Source organism: Oryzias latipes, chromosome 14, assembly GCF_053564925.1.
Source record: "Oryzias latipes strain Hd-rR chromosome 14, Olatipes_Hd-rR_3.1".
NCBI lineage: Eukaryota > Metazoa > Chordata > Actinopteri > Beloniformes > Adrianichthyidae > Oryzias > Oryzias latipes.
In genome coordinates, this window is record NC_136250.1 from 16,231,743 (window position 1) to 16,256,190 (window position 24,448).

The 24,448-nt window shown below is 41.2% G+C and overlaps 1 protein-coding gene across 3 annotated transcripts in view; it reads right to left on the bottom strand.

Annotated features, from left to right (window-relative positions):
* Positions 1 to 22,790, bottom strand: part of sipa1 (signal-induced proliferation-associated 1) — a 34,611-nt gene extending 11,821 nt beyond the window's left edge. For 2 of the 3 annotated variants that reach the window (XR_002291680.3, XM_020708913.3), the window contains exons 1-8: positions 22,444 to 22,790; positions 5,967 to 7,481; positions 4,660 to 4,784; positions 4,382 to 4,570; positions 3,731 to 3,905; positions 3,450 to 3,553; positions 1,532 to 1,689; positions 16 to 622 (exon numbers count right to left, since the gene is read on the bottom strand). Coding sequence is in view for 2 of the 3 variants with exons in the window: in XM_020708913.3 (XP_020564572.1) it covers positions 16 to 622; positions 1,532 to 1,689; positions 3,450 to 3,553; positions 3,731 to 3,905; positions 4,382 to 4,570; positions 4,660 to 4,784; positions 5,967 to 7,074 (2,466 nt within the window). In the remaining variant the exon portion in view is untranslated. The remainder of the gene's footprint in view (positions 1 to 15; positions 623 to 1,531; positions 1,690 to 3,449; positions 3,554 to 3,730; positions 3,906 to 4,381; positions 4,571 to 4,659; positions 4,785 to 5,966; positions 7,482 to 22,443) is intronic. The other variant, XM_011483426.4, reaches the window with a different exon arrangement.
* Positions 22,791 to 24,448: the final 1,658 nt, after the last annotated feature.

Consider the following 24,448-nt stretch of genomic DNA (forward strand, 5'->3'; position numbering starts at 1 on the left):
GGAAGGGGAACCCACCTCAAGTCTTTGCACCACCTCTTTTAAGTCCTCAACCTGACTCTCCAACATATTTATGGACACGGATTCCCCCCGCTCATAGAAGATATCCAGGCAGGGCCCCCCCTCCTTAGCCTCAGTTAACACCTTCCAGCCAATGACGTCGCGGCAGGAGCAGTTAAACATCACCCTACGGGAGCTCCTCTCAATGAGCACCACATACTCCACCGACACCCCCAGCAGACAGGGCAGCTTGTGTTCTCCAGCCTCCCCTTCTCCTCTGCTGTTGACCATCACCCCCCACACCAGCGCTCCGGCACTGTGCAGCTCAGCTCCTTTTGCACTTTTCAGCTTGTCTTTACGCTTGCTGCCCAGAGAGAGCAGAGGGAACTTGGTGGAGGAGTCGATGGGCGTGGTGGTCACGTAGTTCTCAGCCAGATCCTTCAGGTATTCTTGCCGTGTACGCGTGGCCATGGAGCGAAACTTCTCTGCCTTCTCTGCAGCGTTTTCAGCGTTTACTACTTTTGCTAGGAGGAAGTCTCTGAAGGCAAGGGATCGAGGGAATCGAGCCCCCTTAGGGAACAAGGGTCCAAATAACGGGATGTCTTTGGAGCGCGTCACTGCCACACTGTGAGGGAGAAGCAATGGAAGAGTCAGAGATCGCTGTAGAAGAAATCAGTCCAGGTCTAGGTTTCTGTGCTCGTCCTGTCCTCTGCTGTGGTTTTTCCACGAGCATCCACCCACCTCCAAAATTGTTAGTAACACCGCCTTTACACCAATTTACAACATGAAGATCTTACAAACTGGCTGCACAGTGATGCAGTAGATACTGTTCTCGCCTCACAGCAAGAAGGCCCTGGTTCAAATCTTTCTGTGTGGACTTTGCATGCTCTCCTGGCGCATGCATAGCTTATCTCTCACACTCCAGCCTCCTCCCACAGTCCAAAGACATGCTTCATAGGTTCATTGGTGACTTTAAATTGTCCCCAAATGTGCATGTGAGTGATCGTTTGGCTCTGCATCAGACTGGCAGCCTGTCCAAGGTGTACCTCGCCTTCGCCCAACAGTCACCAAGACCAGGTTGGGGTCCAGGTTGGGGACCCTTTTTGTGACCCCAAAAGGGCTCACCGGGATCTTATGAACTCAGAGTTAAATAATAGCGTAGACTCTGTCTGCTTTTTTTTTAACCCTTCTGCTATCCTAGGTAAGTCAACGTTGGGAGTTGGGTCATTAAGACCCACTAATGCTCTGAACCTTTTTTCTTCAAGGATTTGAGAACCTCACTGGTGTCCATGGCTTACATGAAATCTTTCCACCTTTGTCATGGTAGGAATAACACGTCAAAGTAAGGGTGGGGTCATCTAAGATAGCACAAGGGTTAAATTCAAAGCTTAGATCAGTTCTCAGTTTCCGTTTTGGTTCAGTAAACGGATTCATGCAGGACCCAAAATAAACAAACTTTTTCAAGCAGGTTGAGTTCTGAAAGAGCAATATTTTTAATTTCTATTCTGGACATGCAGGAGGAATGGAGTCACACCTGTAGTAGGTTTCTTCAGCACAGGGCTGGTGGACCTGAACAATGATGAAGACGTGCTGGAAATGGGAGCGGATGGACTTCGGGGTGAAGGGCAGAGCGCCTGGCTCCTGGAACACGATGGTCACGATGTCATTTCCAATATGTCGTTTCCGAAGCAGCTGAGGGGAAAAAAACAGCAGCAGACATTCATGAAAACATTCATTAAACTAACTTTTAAGACTAAACTGCTTAAAAACAACATAACATAACACATCAGATCCCATTATTCAGTGTATTATCAAACATGCAAAAGTCCTGACAACAAAGCCAATAAAACGGATTGTTTTGTTGTCAGTTTTAACTCTAGATCTGCAGCGAGCTTATTAAAAAATATGGTTCAATTTTTAGTTTAAAAAATAGGTGAATAGAATGTAAAATAAAATACAGCGAACATAAATACTTTTGTTTTAGCTCCCATTAGTCATGAGATGAACTCAAAGATTTTTTACAAACACAAAACAACCATTTCTCTTAAATATTGTTCATAAATCTATGACAGTGAGCACTTCTCCTTTGTTGAGATGATCCATCCCACCTAACAGTCTTATCAGGATGCTGATTAGACATCATTATTATTGCACAGGTGTACCTTAGTCTGGCTTCAATAAAAATTCACTCTGAAACATGCCGTTTGGTTTTTTTTGGGGGGTCTGGGAACTCAGAAAACTGGTCAGTATCTGGTGTGACCACCATTTGCCTCATACAGTGCTACACATCTCCTTCACACAGAGTTGATCAAGTGCTTGGTTGTGGAGTGTTGGTCCACTCCTCTTCCGTGGCTGTGCGAAGTGGCTGCATATTGGCAGGAACTGGAACACGTAGTCGTTTACGTCCATCCAGACCATCCCAAACGTGCTCAATGGGTGATATGTTCGGCATGTACGCTGGCCATGCAAGAGCTGGGATGTTTTCAGCTTCCAAGGATTGTGTACAGATCCTTGCAACACGGGGGGATGCATTAACATGCTGCAGTGTTAATAAAAGCAAATAATGCAAGTGTTGCATTTGTATTTTTGTACAGTTTATAATGATAGGAATAAACAAAACTGAACTGTGTAAACTTCAGCAGGTCACAGTTCAAAAGACCACGTGTGTGATAACATCAGTGCTTTAAATCACTCGAGACACACACACTGCAGCCTGAATAAAGTGTGATTAAAAAAAAACGAGGAAAAGAAAACCAAAGTCAGCATTTTCTTGACATTAAACCACAACTCTCAGAAAAAGTTAATTAAATTGGAGAAACACGGAGGTGGGAGTATCATGCTTATTGTCTGTTCAACTTTATCTGAGCTTCTCTTCATTCAGCTTAAAATTATTGACCCAAAAATAACCATAAAATATGCTTACATTCTCTTTATATTTTAATGTCACAATTTCATAGATTTAAAAACATGTATATGAATGTGTAGCTGTAGTTTGAGGATTTTTTTTGCAACAGATATGAGACACTTGAGTAAAACAATTATTAACGTGGTCTGTAATCATACCATGTAAGTGGATTTTTTTGTGTGCTAAAATTCACAATTAAAAATTTAGATAATTATGAGAATTATGAGTCATTTAAAATGCAATGCAACTACTTCTAAAAACATTGATTAGACATAAACAATTCTGCCTTTTGTATACTATAAATGTAAACCCTTAATCATGGAATGCGTTTTTACAGCATCTTCACAAATGACAGAAAACAAGCTTAAATCTGAATGAATAACTGTGAAGCGGCATGGGTGGGCGTAAACACCGGGGGGCAGGATTTTTATATCATGCTTGTTGTGGAGTAGACAGTCACAACACAAACGACCGACTAAATGTGCAGAAACAACATCCTTTTGAGAATGAACTGATCACTCGTGTGTGTTTTGGGGGTTTACTTCACCTGCTGTGTGTTGTTGGCGGTGTAAGGGAGCATAGTAGAGACATGGAACATAATTTCGTAGTCTTGGTAGCGCGTGTAGAGGGAATGTTTTCCTGTGGAGTCGGCTACATGCACACAAGGAACACAAACGGAGAGAAACAGGCGACAATTTAATGACGTCGCAAGACAACCATCTGCAGGTTTTCAGGCAAATTACAATAGGGAAGAATAATTCATGTGATCTTTCTGATAATATCATGCAGCAAAGAGATGGAGCTTATGTTGTGCAACTTTCAGCTCACTCTTGTTATCCAGCTGAGCTCTATATTTCTCCCAGCCCTTCAGGCGCACTCGATCGCCAAGCAAATCCAGGAACTCCTCAAACGCTGGTCCAGAGCTCTCATTGTTGTACATGTCTTCCTCTGAGCTCTGCCCGGCCCGGCAGTACATCACACCCACCTTTCTCTGAAAATTCAGCTTTGGGAGACAAAAAAGAAAAATCCACAAATCATTAAAAAGAACTCTAGACATGTCTTTTCATTCATTAGATTCAAACACAACTTCCTCATTTGTATTTCTCAGCTCATGATTTAGAAATACTGTTTGCAAAGTCCCATTTTCACACAGTGTGTGCAATCAAATGTCACAGTTTCTACCAGACATTTTTTTCTTTTCTCTTTTTAAGGAAGGGAGGGAGGGGGGGTTACCACAGAAAAGGAGAAGCTACCTGCAGTACAGTGGGTTCCTGATATTGTTCAACAACTTCCACATTGCAACTCATAAAACTTGTATGTCACAATGGGATGACATGGAAATGTCTTAAAATATATGCAGATGAAAAATGCATTGTAGTCGGAAAATACCTAAACAGCTAAAAAGTTGGAACGCAACCAACTGGTGAGAAATCTAACTTTGAAAAATGTGCAAGTTTTTGGATTCAAGGATGTACTCACCCCCTGCTCGTCCAACTTGAGCAGCGTGTCCCTCACTTTGGGGGAGTTTGAGGCCAGACGAAGGCAGTGCAGGTTGAGTTCTGGCAGGATGAACTCCAGCAGCCTTTTAGGAGACAAGCCTCTGGGGGTGGTGTGACGGGCAGCAGAGGGAACCGACTCCTCCAGGATGGAGCCTCGCAGGGTCTTCATCTGTAAAGATGATGCATCGTCAAATTTTGAATCTCCCATCAAAACGGACAGCACCTGGATGGAGCCTGCAGGTGGAGTGAAGTCTCCACCTCTGTAGTGCGAAAGATGATCCGGTAGTTGTACTGAGCTCCGCTGGATCCTTCCTTCTCCTCTCGCCTGAAGCTGATGGCGACAGGACCGAGGCGGTCGTCTATACCAAAAAAGTTCTGGTGTTCTGCGAGAAATGGAAATAAAACAGCATCCTTCAAAATAAAATTCACTAAAAATGACCAATAAAACTCATTTTAGCAAAAGACAAATGAACAAATGTCATGTATCATTTATTTCTACAAAATCAACAAGTTTCCTAAATAATGTTTAAAAAAACAATACATTTAGTAGAACTGCCAAAAATGTTAAAACATCATTTTAGGAAATAAATAAAATATGTCACTGGTTGTTCATCTTTTTTAACAATCCAATCAATATTAAATGAGATTATAATATGTATAGTATAAAGTAGCAAAAAAATCCAGCTCCACAAGAAAGTAGAAACTCCAAGTGATGACTTGCATGAAAGTACTGAATGTGATCCCACCAGCAGTAAAAAGGACTGCCCTTCTTTAAAGAGCTAATAAAAAAGGAATAAAAGATTTGCTATAAAATATTAAACTCTTGAATTAGAAAAAAAAGAAAGCATATTCCACTTCCCCATAAATATCCAAGATTTCCACTTCTTCCTAGCGTGAAGGGTATTTTTAGATTTTTATAAACAGAGGTGAGATTTTTTCATTTAGACAAAACTTTTACAGGCTTGTGCATTGGACTTTTATTCAAACTACAGTAAAAAACAAACAACATTTTGTTTATTGATATTTTAGCGCCAAAAAAAGACTAATATTTATGCTTTTCTTCAATGTGATGTGAATCATTAAAAATACTGTTAACACTTAAGTGCAATCAGGAACCCAAAGTTTTAAGAACTTGGTGAGTTTAGACTTTAAAGACCAACTCAGAGGAAATTAGTGATTTTGGTCAAATGAAATTGTTCTTGTGGCATTTTTCTGATGATAGAGGACATATGTAAAGACAATTAAGCTCAAATTTATTTCTTAATTCATCTTGTTGTGAATCAGGATCACAGGGAAAAATGTCGTTTGTAATATAAGAATTTTCTACGTAAAATATGCTGGGCGGACCACACGCTTCCTGATACAGGCTTTTCAACACAGGGGAGGGGAAGTGGGGCGGGGTTGCTCCGCACCAAATTTCTCATTTTTGAACTATTGCCACTCAGCAGAGACCACATGCTAGAAAAAGGTTTTTTTATTTTTTGGCTAAAAATCATAATGAAAAAGACCACTTGGAACACTTTTACAATAGATCAAAGAAAAGATGGGCAAAGTTTTTCTCTAACCTTTCATGTAGAAATATTTGCGATAGTAATGGGCCCCCAGGTCTGCATGCTCAATGAAGTAGTTGCTCTTCCCCTGCAGTTGGACATGACTCTCTCTGGGCTCCTCCAGGACAGAAACTGCATCGTTGGGGGTCCGGAGGCTAGACCAGAGCCCCCTCCTTCCAGAAGATTGGCACAGCCCCACCTGCTCCTCTCCTCCCGTCTCATTGCGGAAATGAGGGCAGCTGAGGAGGAGCTCGTTGTCGTTGCCATCACCTTCATCCAGCAGCAGCGACTGTTCAGGGTCATCTGCAATCCCTCCGCCGCCTCCCCCGCCTTGTGCTGGCGAGGAAGGGGTGGACTGGGTGAGGGGGCGCAGCTGGGATGCAGCCGAAGCCCCTGAGGTGATATTCTTTTTACGTCCAATGCTGTCCCTGTTGGTGGCCACCTCGTTGAGGTCAAACAGGATGCTCTGAACGTCATAGTGCGCAAAGCTCCTCACCCACGTTCCTCCTCCAAGGTTGTCGTACGGACTGGGTTGGGGAATGGGAGGGGGGGTAGGTTTGGACTTCTTACTGAGACCTTCAGGTTTTGGTGGCTTAGCAGGTTTTTGGGAGTCTGCTGTGGAAGTGGAGAGACCTCGAAAGAATCCATCAGGCTCTGGAGGGTTGCCCCCCAGTCCTAAAAGCAAGAAGGGGTCTTTGAAGCGGAGAGCGTTTGGACTCAGAGGCCCCTGGTCATCTGCACTGGGCTCCTGGGCTTGGCTCTGCCTCTCCAGCGATGACAAGCTGCCGTATTCCCTGTGCAGTAGCACGCCTGTGTCCCCCTGAGCCCCTGCACCTGCCCTCTCGCCAGCCGCCCTGACCACTTTTGCCCCCGTCTTCCCTGAGGAGTCCAGGTCTCCTAAGGTCACATCGCTGTTACTCCTCTGCATGATGTGGCCCCGGCCCACCGACCGCAGGTTCAGCCCTGCGCGGCTTGGAGTGAGGCTGTCAGCTTCAGCTCCATCGCCATCCCTCCTGGGAGGCCACTCCACCACACCGGCTTCCCGTTTGGGGTCAAAATTGACGATGGGAGGCCTGACATTCTGCCGGCGAAACTTGCGGATGAAGAGGTCATCTGACTGCATAGTGCCTGAGTAAAACGGAGCCGGTCCAGCGAAGTTGCCTTCAGAATCTACTGCTGTCAACTTTTCCCTGTGGTGCTGGCGTGAAATGGGGATACTGAGCACGGACGTGAAAAATCAGCTCAGTCAAATGGAGTCTTCACTCACAGCACGTTAGAAGGCCAAACTCGCTCAGATCTTTACCTGTCATGGGTGACAACTGGGATTTAGGCGAGAACGCTGGAAGCTGTGGTCCATCCAGATGTGCATTTGAATCTGGTTGTTTCTTCCAGAGAAGCGAGGCGCATCGGATCATCCCTGTAGCCCGACCCTCTGGCCTCTGTGGAGGAGCGGTTCTGTCTGTATCAAGCTGTTTTCCATGTCTGTTGGTCTGCTCTCCTCAGTGCCAGCAGCCTTCATCAAGGAGCCACCTGTGCAGAAAACACAATCCGGACATCAACCTTTTGCAGCACAAAAAACAGTCTTCAAGAATGGCTTTTTGTAAACTACAATTGAATTCCAATAATAATACTGAAGCAGATCTGACGTGTGTTTTATTGTTGAATAATCCCCCGCACCTCTGTTTCTCATTATTATTCTTTCCTTTACACACTTTCCGTTCCAAAGTTTCCCGAAATAGTTCTGCAGCAAACTTAAAGCTCAACACATCAACCCTGCTCACAATAGACAGTATTAACACAGGGGGGGGGCTTCCTGGTGAACTGACAGAGAGCCAGAACATGAGGGAAATAAGGATAGACAGTCTCTTACTCGTATACACAAACAAACAAGGGTTTCTGGGTTTTCTTCTGACTAAATTTAGCAGAATAAATGACACCAGAAGCCATGTTGGTTTCAAAAGAAAAGTTCTTCAGACTGTTGTTGGTGATTAAAACCCTTAACCTGTTCACTTCCTGTTTTATTTTTATTTTTAAAGAGAACCAACCAAAGAGACGTCAGATTTTAACTTACCATCAAAATGAGTCATGAACCCAAGAAAGCTCAGCCTGTTCTGTCACATTTTTGACGCTCTTCACCTTTCCTTCAAACTTTCATCAGTCAGCTCCAGACGAAGCTTTCTGTTGCTGTCAGGAAAGGTGCGCAGCTCTTTCCTGTCTGTCTTTTCTTCACATGTATCTCCTGACGCATGCAACGCATGCTCTCAGCCTACAGAGCAGGTGCAGTGGTGCAGAGCTACCACAGAAAGCATGAAACGCATGCACAAAACACACACCCCTGCACACACGCAGCTCTGCATCTACTCACAACACATTTACTTTTCCATTGTTTCAAGCCTTTTTCATGACCTTTAGGTCTGCAGCTCCAAGTTGACTCATTTGCATTGTGGAAGTTTGGGTTTTTAATGTAACACCATAATGGATCATTAAAGCTTGAGCAAAATACACAAACACAAAACAAGTTCCACAGAGGAACTGCTTCCACCTCTGTCTTCACAATTCAAACTAGCTAAACTGTTTATGTGACTTTTTTCATTTTCCTCAGTTTTTAGTGGTTTTCACAGCATGTCAGTGAGTGCCGAGGAAGACAACAAAACACTTTCAGCTCTCTTTTTAACAGGAAGTCAATTCGACTGCTTTTAAAAAAGAAAGCATAAAAAAGAGGAAACAAACTTGTGACAGATCTCTTGATGCTTTAAAATGTCATGTTACATGTGTGCAGGACTGCCGTGTCACCAGCTACTTTTCCTCGTATTATTTTGTGATGCTCTTACTCATCGGATTATTTGATCTCGCTCAATGCAGAATGACAGGCTGACACAGGATTGATATTTTCTGATGTGAAGTATTTGACCACTGAACATCCTCACAGAGGTTTAGGGTGCAAAAACAACACCCCATACTCACCCTTTTTCATAATATTCACCTTTTCTCAAACTGAAAAGTGAGCATTATGTAGATAATTCACAAATATTTGTCAATAAAAGCAGATGGACCTACAACGTGTTGGTGTATTTAAAAAAAAAACAGAGAAAAGATAAAGATGAGAAAAACGAACTTACATGGGATAATAATTGGTTAAGAAAAAGCATTCAGGGATTATTTTCTACTGATTTATTATAACTTCCATCAAAATATAATGAATATTATATCTGATTGATGAAATAATAAAACTGTTCCATTTGTTTTCATGGGACATTTGTAAGCAAAGATTTATTTTTAATTACAGTCCAACAGATTATGTGTGAAGGCACCAGCTGAAATGTAATTATCATGTTTAATTGGTGTGGATTCTTCATGTGCACAGGACGCTACTGGCTATGTGTGGTTTCCCTTGCTGATGACTACTGGTAGTTCAAACAGAACAGCCTCTGTGCAGCTTCTCATGGTGAGAACCAGTTTATGTTTTCACTGAGAGCACAGGAATAGTCACAAGATCTCATGAAGATCAGTTTCTATCTATAAGTAAAGCCCAATCTGCATACTTGGTGATCAATCCATGTTGTCTCTGTCTCAAAAAACATTTGAAGATTATTTTCACTTTATAAAATAATTCCAGGTCACCTTCACTTTGTCTCAAAGACAAATTCAGCTTTCAGAATAAAGCCGATAATGCAGAGGGGACTGAACGTGGTTGTATTTCACTTTTTGCCCTTGAAAATAAATTCAGAGCTTCTTAAAAGCATCGATTCATCAGACAGTTCTCGCTTTCACTGCATCCTGTCTGCTGCAGCTCTCCTTCAGCTCAACACAGCTTCACAATGGCACTGTTTATGCCGCCGAGATGCCAAAGGAGTCCGTGTTTGATGAAAGGCTGAGTCAGACCCCAGTCCTGTTCATCAACAGATGGACCCCCAATTTAAAAAAAAAAAAACAGCAAGGCTGAAAACAAGGCAGGAGAAGGAGAGATCCATTTTTAACTCATAAAAAAATATATTCTAATCAAAAATTTAACAAGAAAACAAACAAAAGTAAAAGTTAGCCATAGCAGTAAACATTTATACTTATAGTGTTATTAAAAAAAAGCCAGTTTAGTTATGTTGGATGCTAAAATAGGCTCAAAAAGTAACTTAAAATTGGATTTCAAAATAGAGAAGTTGTCACTGGTTTTGAAATTGAAATGATTTAAACCTATTTGACCATTCAAACAGTTTATTGCTCGTTTCAAATCCACATTTGTTAGATATTATCAGATAATATGACCAAATAGTTACTTTTTCTCTGGCATTAAAATGGAAAAGTGCATAACTGTATCTGAAGCAGAAGCACAAATAAAGAGGAACTTGATGCTCCGCCCCTTTCCCCAGAGCATTTCTGTTTCTAACAGACAAAAGTTGGGTCTTGTAATGACAAGTTAAATGGAACTGAATGGTGCTTCCCTTTTCAATGCAAATGGATTCCAGAACAAGCCACAAAAAGGCTCAAATAAGCCTGACATTCTTCCAGTTTGCTTTGATTTAGCTGTCTTGGGTCTGACTTGAACTATTCAGATCAGAAATGAGTCATTTTTCTTAAACAGTGTTTTGAGTGGGTGACTCTGAACTTTCTGGATTGGAAGATCAAGGCTTCAGATTTAGCTGCAGGTCAAAGGAAAAATAATCTCATCTCCATTCATGCAACCAACAGTCTGCTGCTGCTGCTGTGGATTCTGTCTGTCAGGTAACCCAAACAAGCTTCTGAACAATCCGCAGACGATTAGTTCCCTTTCAGAGGACAGCTGTTGCCGACGTATATATACGCTGCAGAAACTTGAAACTCTTCACAGAGATTGCTGCACAGATGTCACTCAGCAGCACACATCAGCTGGCCCCTCTCCTCTCTAGTCTCATAGCAACAGCAGCACAAACTCCTCCACTTCCAGAGTGTCTGGCTGATGATGCAGATGTTAGAATGTATAGAATCCATAAACCGCAATTCTGCAACCACATTCCCAGGGCGCTCGACCCTTTGGCGGGCTCTTTAACCGAAACGCTTAACCGGTCAGCAGAAATTAGACACACATAAGGGATTTTACAGCAAAGTTGCAATGACTCAATTCTCTTATTTAGGTTTCATTAAAAAAAAAATAAAATGGTGTAAGACTATGTAACATCATATCCCATGCTGCCCTCTGCAGACTCTCTTTGCTTTATGCAGATAAAGCGTGGACTCTGGGGGCAGCAGCCTAAATGTGTCACTGTTTTGCTGCTAAGCTTTCATCAGTTTGGACATTGTACAACTTCTAGCCCCATAAGCAAACATTCACAGTAATGCACATTTACTCTGAGAATAAATGCAAAACCCTGTTGCTCTTTTTAAATAAATTGAATTTTCTGTTTATTTATTTTTTTAAGTTTTAACCACTTTTTTTAAACTCTCACTTCACGTTAAAAAAAATCCTTTATTTTCATAAATACATACCGGTACTTATGTGTTGAAGATTTTTCTTGAACTCAAACATTTAAGTGCAAAAAATTAGCTTTTGGGGGGACAACTATATATTTTTATTGCAAACCATTTCCATTGTTCAATGTGTACACCAGCTTATCTATAAAGGGCAGATTTATCTTCCCAAGGTAAAAACTTCAACTGGTGGCAGCCCACTTCCATGTGGAGCGCAGGACAAGGTTAACGAGGCTCTGGTGTACCAACTGACAAGGCGGAAGTCGCCGGAGAGTCAAATCAAGCATGCAGCATTTTGGGGAAGTCATGGTCACCTTACTTTTCTGTGCCTGCATGTGCAAGACTGCGTCCTGTAAAACAGGAAGAGATGACTGACATTTAACCCCAACAGGATGGATGTCGTCATCTTTTCTGCCCCACACTTCCACCCCGACCAGAGACTGCCTGCTATACTCTTTTTGCCTTCATCAGTTACCCTACTGTCATTTAAGAGCTTATAGAACCACTCCAATGAAAATAGTGTTTTTGGTGTTTTAAACATGCTCTTGTGGCATATTTCTGATGATGGAGGACGAGTGTAAAGAAAATTAAGCTCAAAATTAAGATTTTTTTGTTTTAATTGTTGTAACAGAAAATATGCTGGGTTGGTATGCTGTTGCACTGGTAATGTCGGTTTAGGGTGTGTGTGTGTGTGGGGGGGGTAAGCTAGCGGGACAACATGCAAACAGATATCGCAGTTATGGGGGACAGGAAGTGGGGATGGAGTTGCTTTCCGCCAGCGTTCCTGCCCACAACTCAGAGGTGAATTTCTAATGAACTCCTGCTGCTCTGCAGAAACGATGTCCTAGAAAACAACAGTTTTTTTGTGTGGCTAAAAACAGCATGATCTGGGAACGCTTTTACAATAGGTCAAAAGATGATTGGAGTGGGAATTTAAGGACATTGTGACCACATCGGGAATGAAAGTCTTCTCAACACATGATAAAAAGCTGTTTTAAACAGGTAGATGTTAACATTAATCCTTATAAAACAGAGCTGACTCTTTGGGGACAACAATGATAATTTTCCAATAAGACTAAACGGGTATAAATTTTGTTTTTCAATGACAAAAATAACATAAGCTAGCATGTTTTTCAAGAAATTCTCTAGAAATTCATTCAAGAGCTGATAATGATCAAGTCTGGGATGAACCTAAGAGGGTTTCTTAGTGAAAACAGACATCCAGTGCTCCAGAACAAAATTATAAGGGGCATCCAGACTGTTACTAGAGATAAGTTTTAATGCAGAGGGACAAAAAAAATACTAAACCAACTGTGAGAAATGAAGAAACACTTTTCCAGGGATAAAGAAGCTTCTTTAAACACAACAAGACCCAGTCTGCACCCATTACAGATAGCTGAGGAAGAGGAGAGCTCTGCCTGTTGTATCGATTTGTCCAGACTACAAACTGTGTAATTAGAAAGCAATGGCAACAACATAATTGGTATCATTACTATAAATTCATAGTATCTAGGAAGGAAACATATAAAGAAGAAAAACTGTTCAAACAGCTTTTATTTTCTGATTTAAAAGCTGCATTGTCTGGAGAGGTCAGCTTCTCTGGAGTCACTCTCTGTCTTTTTAGTTAAAAGCTGTCCTGCCGATTTAAACCACAAGGTCTAATAGTGATTGATTCTGGGAAATATAAAGCCAGGCTCACGTTCATTATCGATCGGCTATTACATTGGAGACCAGTTTGCATTCCTGCAACAGATCCTGAATCCGTGAAACTGGACTGCAGCAAATGCCAGGCTTTTAGGGGAGTAAAAGAGTATTAATGTGGCTGGATCAGATTCAGAATATGAGTTCAGTCTAATGTCCTGACACATTGGCCCTGTGTGCTCAGTCTTCCACGCTAAACGCCGCCACACTGCAGAAAGAGAACTGGGCCGCGTCCAGAGTCCTCTAAGTGCAGCACTCTGTTTTTATGTAGTGATTTAACTCTCTTTTTTTATTCAAATATTTTGCAGACATCACTCTGAGCTATTGATCCTCTCTGACATGCATTTATTTGTACTTAGTTCCCAACTGTTAAAAAATACTAGTATTAATTAAAAAAAACGTATAAAGACGAGAGTGAAAGCTTACAAGAAAAGAAGCTGAAAGTTTCAACCATAAAAAAAACTGAGATGTGAAAAAAGCTTTCCATTCACAAAAACATGTGTAAACTTAAAAAATACTTTCATTCTACACATTTCTGCTGTCGTCTTCTTACAAAAATATTATTAGTGATCAAATTATGGATTAAATTAATTTGAAAGTGTTTTTTTTCTTTTGATATAAATGAGCATTAAGGTGTTAAAAGCAACTTTGAACTGAGTTTTTACAACAAATTAAACAGTTTGATGTCTTTCACAACCAAACTTTGGTTCTGGTCAGTTCTTGACTGATCTGCACAAACCACAAATGTAGAAAAACTACAAATAATCATGGCTAGAAATCATTTTCAGAATCCTTAAAAGATTCGATTTATGACTTGATTTGATTTACAACTCAATTCTTGATTTGACAGAATTCTACTTCATTAAATTTTCTAATTTTCAATTCAAAGCCAATTTCAGGGGTTATTTTAATGGTTTTCTCATAATTACTAACATAGATGTAATAAAAATAAAATCTCAAGCAGCTGATACGTAATGATGGGGGAAAAAAACTGCAGACCAGCATTTGACAACATAAACTTCATCTTTATCTTTCCATTTGTCTGACAAAACGAAAAAGAGTTCTGATAACATTTTTATTATGTGATAAACTGTTATTTTTAAATGTAAAAAGTATGTTTTCGTTAAGAAAAAAAAAGATATTGTTTAAATAGAAATTGATTGATCGAATTCATGAATCAATATTGCCTCTTGCAGTGAAGATTGGTTCAAATAGATTGATTATTTTTTTAACCCAGCCCTTTAAATGACCCGAAAAAAAAAGCAGAAGACAATGATGATGAGTGCAGTTGCTGCTATAGCTCTGTAATGACAAATACAAAGTGTTTGGAACAAAGATGGTTAAAAAGTTATGAAGAAAAATCTACAAAGTGAAAGAGCTTTGTCACATCTTAAAACAAATAGGATTTCAATTAAATGATGTATGGAAATTTGTTCAAGAATTCAAGGGTTTTAAGTAAAAACAACACATAAAACATCCAAAACACCACAAATCTGATGAAATAGAAATAAATCATTTTGTTAGGAGCTGGTACAAAATTGAGATCTATAAGAACCAAACAAAGGCTCATATGAACCATATTTCATTAATACTCAAACTCCATGCTCTAAACTTTGTCAGGTGCTAAAGAATGACCAAATGCACCCTTCTCTAGAGCTAAACTTTGACTTGCATTCATGTCTTTCAAAGTGTTTCCATGTTTATCTGCAGATGAAGGAATACATGGAGCAATGCATGTTAATTAAGTTAAGCTTAGAACTGGGTCATAAAATTGACATGGTGATGCTTCAATGTTAACAAAAGTTGGCCTATAAAAGGCTAAAAAAGGAGAAACTAGTTTTTGGTTAACCTAACTTTCGCTCATGAACAAAAAACATAAATTATTGATAGGCTATTAAATAAAAATCAAAACCGTACAAACGTTTTTTTTTTTTTACTTGAATAAAGTTCAAAATTAAGTACAACAAATGGATAGTCAGTTAATTAAGTATTACTTTAGATAATAATATTGATCCTTTTATCTGTTCACGTATTCTTGTTGCTTTAGAAAAAAATGTTTAAACTTTACTTTTTATACGAAATCCTTACTACTTACTAAAATTATGAAAGAACGTATTCTGAAGACGATCAATAACCTCTCCAGTTTGTTATTTGATAAACAATCTGCATTTGATCCGATTAGAACCTGATTATGACAACTATGCAAAAATATAAAAGGACAAAACTCAATGGAGGTGAGTTTGCTTCTTCCCACTCCTTTCCAATCAACACTCTACTTGACTTTGGTTTATTGTCATTTTATCTAATGAATCTAATGTGACTTAAGTGGCTTGTATGCATTACTGCAAAAATCTCTATAAATGTTAATGAGTAATTAAACTGTTAAGTTGATGGCATGTTCTTCTTACATTTTCATTCATCTTTTTTCTTTTTTTAATCAATGCATTTCTCTTTTTTTGAAATGAGTCTGATACATTTGTGTGATTTTTTATTATATTGTCTACAATGAATGCTTAAATTTAACCAAAAACATCAAATCAAGTTACGGAGCAATTGCTCGCTTTATTTGTTGTTTAGCTTTAAACTAAGTTTCCTGTATTAAACTGATTCATAATTTGACTGCATTGTAGCAAAAATGTTGTTTTTACCCAAATATGCAGTTTCTGTCTGTGTCATCCATGTCCTGTATAGCTGTGATGGTTAAATGTGGAGGTCCAAACTTCCTGTGAATGCCACAGAATAAATTGAAAATAAATCTTCTGCCTAATCCATTATTAATGCGGCTGGGCATGAGGGGAGAGGGTTACCGTCATATTAATTATTCATTGGTTGGCTGGAGTTGATTTGTTATGATTTATTTGTACTTTTGAGCACATGACCTCACTGAGGGCTCGCACTTCCTGTTTTACAGCAAAGCCGTGCGTCAAAGGTCATCTGCTGGGCGACCTCAGAGGCGTCTCGTCCAGTTTCAGTTCGTTTTAGTGCTTTTGAGGAGAAAAAAGAGGTTGCTAAAATGCAGAAGACTCAAAAATTACATGGGAAGTCTGAGCAACGCTGCCAGTGGCTATTGCAAATTTGACATCATCTTACCCATTCTTTTCATCAGATGCATAAAGGACGATGTCTCTCAGATATACTATTTAAGTTCAAATAGAAACTAACAAAAACAATTACAACATTGTTTTGCAGCAGCCACAACTTTCAGGGTTTTTCTGTCCCTCAAAACCTCAAAATGTAAAAATGCGCCTTCTTTACCCAAAATGTAAAGAAGGCGCATAACTGGCGTCAGTGTGCGCCACGTTATTTGCCATGACATCAGCACTGTGTGCCGGAGAAGCGCTGCCACTTCCTGTGCACCTTGAGGCAGACCATAAGTGTGAAGAAGGTAGAGAAGTTCAGAGGGCGAACTTGCGTGGAGGTTTTTTTGGGAGCATGTGTGACTTTGTGTGGGACCTCTGCACTGAAACTTTTTCCAAGCCTCAGCGATGTGGTACACTGTCCACACGGCAACAGGAAGACAGCTGCCTCTCACCAACCACTGAGTGTGTGTTTGTGTGTGTGAGGGTGTGCGGGTGTGTGCGCGCGTGTGTGTGTGTTTGACAGAACTATTATTCGGAGCTTTACAGTTAGCCGTTCCCACTCTGTCCTATGCAAGCTCTCATTCAGACAGAAGATGCATTCTTTTTGCTCCATATTTTCTTGATCTATCAAGTTAATCTTGAGAGGAAGAGATGCTGGTTTCCTTCTTGCTAAAATGCTCCTGTGAGTGCAACAAAGTCACAACTGCTCTAATTCTCCCCAGCCTTCTCCATTTAAATACTGAGGTGCAGAACCAAAAACTATCTTCTGGCTCATTCCGATTGTGTCAATTATGAGGCAAAGCTTGATTAGAGAAAGGTCTTTTCTTAGTGGCTTCTATTTGCACATTTATTTTTATCACCACTGAACATTACGAGCTCTGCAGCAGAATGCATTAATTATTCTTAAAAAATGACCAAAATCTCATGTGGCCTTTCCTTGACAATGCATCTAATCTTCTGCTAATTAGAACATATCACATTTTCAAAACAGAAACAAGAAAGGTGGCTAAAATCAAATTTCTTGCGTGGAAACATCCAGGAGAAACTAAATTAGTAGCAACTCTTACAACATGTCTGATGATTAAACAAATTGTTATTTTTAGTTCTCCCTTATGTGATATAATGCGCAGAAATATGTGAAAAACGCATAAAACGAACACAAAGTTTTTGTTATTCTGATATGTTGAAAAAATGATCAAAAAAGCATAATTAACATACATTGTAGTAAATATCCACATGATAGTGTTTGTTTCAGTGTAGGGAAGTTATGACAATCTTGTCATATGAATTGGTGGAACAAATGTGATGGGAGACTGTACAAATTTGAATAATTTCAAAAAAGTACTGTTTCATTAGAGCTGAATTTGTCAAATTAATTTCAATTTGAAGGATTTTTATTTACTTACCTCAATAGTTTTGTACTTTTGACTGCTATTTTAGTTTTCTACACAAAGGGAAAATGCAGAAAACATTTGCAGGGATTGGCATGATGAGTGGAGGGTCGCGGCTTTTTGCTTTGATATTAATGACAATACTATCAACTGACAGTCTATTTGCAAATGTCCAAATAAACTTAAATTCAACAATGTGTTAAGGATTTGCAAAGCCTCTTAAACCAAATTTCTCTAGATGTGGCCCTAACCGGCCACAATAAAGCCAGGGACATAAAAATAAATCTCTTTTATAAACGTGAAACCAAGTAATTTATCATTCATAGGACGGGCAGGCGGCCTCTCCTCTGCCTGGTGGTCTTGTGTCATTAGACCACAGCTCAGCCCCTTCTGACCTACATAAAAATGCCACTCGTGCACCAATATGTGAGTAACTACGGTGGCACAGACAGCTGCTGATTAACGGCAGCCTTCCTCTCATGCATTGTGCACAGATTATGCTGACTTCCACAACAGATTTTGTACTTTAGTGGATTTAAAAACAACAACAATGTTATGCTTTTGTAAGTGCTGCACAAAAAAAAGCCCCTTTCTAAAGTCTGCCACTGAACGCCTGGAGCCACCATGATCATTACTGCTGCCTAGTTGTCTTCACTTTGGTAAATATTGACAATAATGCGCAGCTGGAAGGCACATAATGCTGCCTTGCTATTAAAAATGACCGAGCATATGGGGAAGTGAGGCAGCACTTACTTTCAAAGCAAAGGCACAGAGGCAGCCGTGTTTCCTTCCATGCCACTGAGATCACATCGCTGCTGTCAGTTTCCTGTGCGTCGGTGCTGCCTTGGCCCCGCAAGGGTCGACACAACTGCAGCAGCCAAAGGTGTGTGCGCTGAAACCGCTCCCTGCTCTCACTTCTTTATTAAAAGAGCCCTTTACATGCAAATGAAAGAGCTGAAGATGCAACTTCCTCCTTGTGCTTGTTGCAGAACAAAGCGGCTCGTAGACCTGACACAAGCACAACAATAATCCCTCATGTTTCATGCATTATCTGCAGAATAGAATGCTCCGTGATTCAAGTATTTTTAAACTCTAATCAGCTTGAGAATCTTTTTGCCTTTTTGATCCTTGCTGACCAAGGGATGTGTGCTTGAATGGCCGCCCCGCTTTCAGTGGCCCTGAATAACCTGAAGTGCACTTCTCTGGTAACAGCAGCCAGGACAATGATAAGGATCTACTGCACCGCTTAATGGTTTCATGTACGTATGAAATCCCTGAGTTGGCATTGTGATTAAGGACAATGCAGCTTTATTTTGGAAGGGGCTCTTCGAGGTTTGCTGCTGGTGGGTTCACCCATGCTTTCATAAAAATGTCTCATGAAGACAGCAGCTTCTAAATTTAGTTTTTCGGGAATATTACGTCAGGCTTTTGTTGCTGCACAGGCCTGGCTCAGTTTCTCTGTTTTACTGGTAAGATGAATCAAAATGGTCATCGTCTTTAATTAAAATTAATTTCTTTGCTCTTTGATTATGAGCCGGCCTGTTAAAAAAAGAACACTGATTCCTGTGTGCAATCTTTGAGTATTCTTCAGAGGAAAAATCCCATTTCCATGCTAATGTCTGGTAAATGTTGTTAGCTCACAGAGATGGCCTCCTAAATGATGAAACAAGCTGAAAATGTGCTCCAACTTAATCTCAGCTGTCCTGCTTCAGAGGACAATTAGAAGTTGATTTAAATGCCATTGCATTTGGGTCCTCTGTTAAGGTCACAGACCGAGGTGGGGATGGTTGAACATTGGGAGCTAAAAGCATCCACCCAAGGGGCTTACACCGCCAGCATCCTGTCATTCGATGAGGGGGAGGCTCCACGCGTCTGCCTGCCCTCCTCCCTCAGCCTTTAGCTCAGAGCCTGCAGAGCAGAGTCCTGCCAAGAGGCTTCGAAAGAGAGGGATGATACGGCTGACTCAGACTTGATGAAAATCTGCCTGGTTACCGTACAGCTTTTTAAATCATACATGGACACTCTTGATACGGTTCAGAGTGAAAGCAGCTCCCATCAGCCTTGAACGCTGGCCTTTTCTGGGAGCTCACTTCTCCGATTTTGCTGTGCGCAGAAAAAGCTAATTTAACCCTTTTCTATCCTAAATAAATTATTCTATATGCTATAAATAGGAGCATCAACTATTACAGTAGATGGCGCAGGCCATAATGTTTTCTTAGCATGTCTTTATTGTTTGTGGCTTCCAAATTTGCATCTATCCACAGAACCTGCTGAGCCCCATTTGGGGTCATGGGGCTGCCAACTGATGGGCCTAGGTTGGGAAAACCCTGAACAGGCTGCCAGTCTGTTGCAGGGCAACACACTGACACCTGCATATTTTTGGGCTTTGGGAGGAAACATGAAAACTCCATGTGGATAAGTCCCACACTGGACTTGGACCTCTCTGCAAGTCAAGAGGGCTAACCACTGCAAGTCTGTGCAGCCCGCTTCCTAATTTCATGAAACAAAATGGCGTTAAACTATTTTGGACTGCTAGAAAAAAACTATTGAAGATGACAACTAACTTCGCATCCCAGTAACACTAATGATACATTCACACTGGGTATGTGACGCGTGTTCAAAAACATGCTAAATGTGCCTTCTTTAGCCCATGGTTTTCACACTGGACAAGCAGGGAGGGGCTTCTTCTTCTTCCATTGTTTACTAGCGCATGTCCTCCACCTACAGTTGGAAGAGGTTTCATGCAAAGCGCAGTAGTGGTGCAAATTTCACGAATCTTGCTTCAGCCTTTTCTTTCACAGCTTAATTATGATACATGAACAACTTGACACAAACCACAATTATTCATTTCTCCTTCATGATCAATTTTCCAAATGATTGACACTTCCATGAATTAAAAGGGATGGCATCCGTACGCCACTACCAAATCCAAGTCCCTGATTGGTCTACGTTTGATCCAGTTTAACGTTTAGTGTAAATTTGATTTGTACGTATTGCCAAAAAAATTGAAACTTGCGTAGCGACTCGAGGACGCGAGAGTTTTGAATGCGGAAGCCCAAAGTGCGCATTCATAAACCTTTCACTGAAAGTGGTTGCTTGAACTGGTGTTGCAGAGGGCGGGGTGATTGTAGCTTTAGAAGGACTGGCCCTCTGTCTCCTATTCAGTGAAAGAAAGAAAAAATGTTGCTTTCTGGGTCAACTCTCTAAAAGTTTCAATTAAAACCTGGATAAGAATAAGTCCTAAAGAGACGGTCAATATAGAAAGGAAACTAAGTTGGAAATTTGTTGAAACAAAATCGACAGTAAAGTGCAATAAATATATATTCAAAACGAGCATCTGGTGCAGCTCTGACCTACAAAACTCTTTCCCTCTTCTCCTCACAAACACAAAAGGCTTGTGCTATGAAGTAATAGCAGCTCACTATGAAGTTGTTTAAGGTGATTTGAATTGGGATAATAATAAAATCCAATTTGTCCTAATAGCTACACCATTACCAGTGAAGTAAATTAGTAGAAAACATGTCTGCCGGGAAGATGGCAATTAGAGAGCAGTTCTGCGAGGCTACAGCAAACGTATAGACGGTAAATTAAACACGAAACGTCAAACAATTTTTCTGTTCCAACACTATAACTCATGTTTTAGTCCTGTTCACTGAAGACTGTATAATACTAACACAGTGTGGTGGAACCAAAGGCAGCAGCAGCTGGGCTGGATGATCAGAGAGCACCATTATGTCGGTGCAAGCATACTTATCATTCGCCACGATGACTGAGTGTTGGAGGAGTGGACTCCTAACTGTCCAGTCTAAGTTGACCCCAACAAAAAGAAAAAACCATCCCGCCCTCCCTTCTGTCTGCCTGACAAAACAAACAGCTCCTTCCATCACATCAGGCCAAAACTGAATCCTTATCATTGAAAATGTTGATATCAGTCACTGAAAGAGTAAATGAAACGGCCCGTCCTTAGAGTGCACTGGCTTATGTAAGCTGCTGCTAACCGTCCTCAGCTCCCCATCCCTGCTTTTCTCCCCTTGAAGCCCCAGCTCCTCATAAACACCCCATCTTAAATCATTGAGTGCAGAGGGTGGTGAGGAGGGAAACGGAGCCTGACTCCTGCATCCCTCATCTTCCCTGCCACCTTGAAAACAACACCCCAGTTCAGGTTCGGCTTCTCCATTGTGTGCTCATCACTCAATCCTCTTTATCCCTCATAAATCCCAGCACACTGATGGCTTTTTTATGTTTTGTAGTCTTTCAAAATGTATCCAGACTTAAAGGCAGATCCTTTTTTTGTCCCTTTTTTCCCTCTGCACCTCTTTCGTTCTCTAAGTGTGCCTCCATTCCCTTCTCCCCGCCTCCCTCCACCTTGCCCTCATCCCCGAGTCCTGCAGCCACGGTGCCTTCTCAACAATGTCATTGCACAGTTTATGAGACAATCAGGCCTCATCGAAGTGCGGACAATAGAGGGAGACGGGGAAGATGGTCGTGTGGGGAGGGGGTTGTTGGTGTCGGCAGAGGAGAGGAGGAGGGCAGGCCCAGGATGAAATGCGACAAAGATTGGGGAGCTGCTCTTAAACCTCAAAAGCCGGGAACAAACAGCAGGCATGGTGCGCCTCATCTTGCTGAATTGAAGACGTGCTTGTAGGGGTGACATAAGCACAATGGGCAGCAAGGCAAAGGGAGGACAAGCTGCATGACATGATGATGCCAACCCTATTATTTCCCATCATCTCCGGCTCTCATACATTGTCCCTGTCTGCCCGTCAGACCATATGGATGCCTGTACAGAGGTATGTGGCAAACATCTGAATTCATTACCATGAGAAAGAGGATTCCGCGAGGCTGGAATGTGGATTCTCCGAGCAGAAAGAAAAGGCTTACCTCCACATTTCAGTTGAGCGCGACCCTGCCTTGTTTCATCCTGTTTCTCTCTGCCGACTCCCTCCCCTTCTCTCCCCATGACAGCATTTTTCTGCTATCTATCTCCACGCCGAGGCTCCTTCTCCTCCAGCAGTTCCTCCCAGCTGGTGTCCTCTTCCTCTCTCCAAAAATAAAATCAAATAAAAAGAAACAAAACAAAAAAGCCTCCAACACTTCCCGATCTCTTCTGGTGCTCTTATTCTGCTGTTGAAGTCAAGAGGCAGGTTGATTTGTGCCGTCCTCCTCCTTCTTTCTCTCTCGCGCTGATTCTATTCCATTCACATCACAGTAAAGCCAACCTCTCTTTCTCCTCCTCCTCCTCCTCCTCCCCTCCCTCTCTCTCTCTCTCTCTTGCACCACATCACCCCCGCCCCCTTGTCTCCTTTTCAGAAGGGAGGCTTAGGCAGCAGAGGAGATCTCTCTGTGACACTTTAGAGACTTTACTAGCTGCCAGAGGGAATTTCACCACTTTTATAGTCAAACGGTTCATTTCACAGGTTAGCAGTGGAATCCCTTCACCTTCCCTTCACTAAAACCCAAACCAGCACAAACGCCGACACCCAAAGCCTCCATTCAGTTTAGAAATATCTGTTTCTGCCCAAGAAAGATAAAGATACAAACACTTTAGGGCAGAGACGAAAACAGCCTGGCAGTGGGGTCATACGTCAATGTCCTCTGTCTGTCCACAAAGCATCAAGTCTTTGCAGTCTGAGATCAGCCCCAGGAGAATGACAGCAAGCCGTTTTCCTCGTCTCCCTTCAGCCTCCGAGCTGCACATACCTGAGAGTCCATGAGTGATGCTCAGGATGGAGCAGATTGAACTCTGCTGCTCAGCCCCTCTTGGAGGGCCAGGAGCCTTCCTCCTAATTACAGCGTGGAGCCTCGACCCGGCCGTACCATATGGTTATGTGAGTTACAAGGTCAGCAAACCTGGTGTGGGTTGGGGGCAAAGAGGAGGAGGAGGAGGAGGAGAGGCCTCCTCATTGGTAATGTGCGTGTTTTTCAGAGATAAGGAAAATAAAAACAGACGCAAAAGCTGATTGCACTTAAGACGGTCAAAGACAAGCAAACCTCTTAATTTTGGTTAATATTACAGATTTATTTTCTATAGGGACTGCTTCCTCTATATGTTTTTATCTACTCAGTGAATAAACAACAATTTAGGTTACGTTCTCATTCTAATTTTACTTTGACAGTTCAGAGTCTCCCACATATAGCACTGAACCAATAACAACACAATAAACACATTTAATCTGGCCTAATCTTTCAGATTACCAGTCTATATTTCACATGACTGAAATCCCTTTTATATAAATGTTTGGTCTCTGGAGATGATTAATGACAGTTTGAATTAACTAAACTTTTGTTTCCAGCAGGAAAACAGCTTGTCAAAATCAGTGCTGCAGCGCCACCATGTGGCTTTTTGTGATGTCAGCAACAGAAACAAGTTTTACCGTCTTCTCGTAAACACTACCAGACCAAGGAAAAACAATAATTGTGTTATCTATGGCATTTAAAGGTTACTCAATGATTCTACACTGGTCACGTATAGATATCAAGTTAAGTCATCAAGAAATATTTTACCGAGAGTTTGGTAATTTTATCTATAAGATAATTTTATTTCAGATTCAAATCCATTCATCTTCAGAACCCAGTCAATCCCTTTTGGGGTCACGGGACTGCTCAAGTTTACTGGTTATTCCTCGAATTTTTAGAATTTGATCAAAGTTCCTCTTTTGAGGACCCAACTCCCTGCTTCAGTTTGGGAGGCAGGAACCATCTCCATCTTCAAATAAGAAACTCTTCATTATTTGATGATGCAGTTATGATAGATCCTGAGCCTCACCTTCAGTTACGCTACCGTTTTAAAGATGCTCCAGTGTTTGGGGTCTCCTGTCTCTCCTTGTCCTCTGTGATTCCAAACAGTGGTAGATTCCTTCCTATTCTTTTACAGTGGGGCAAAAAG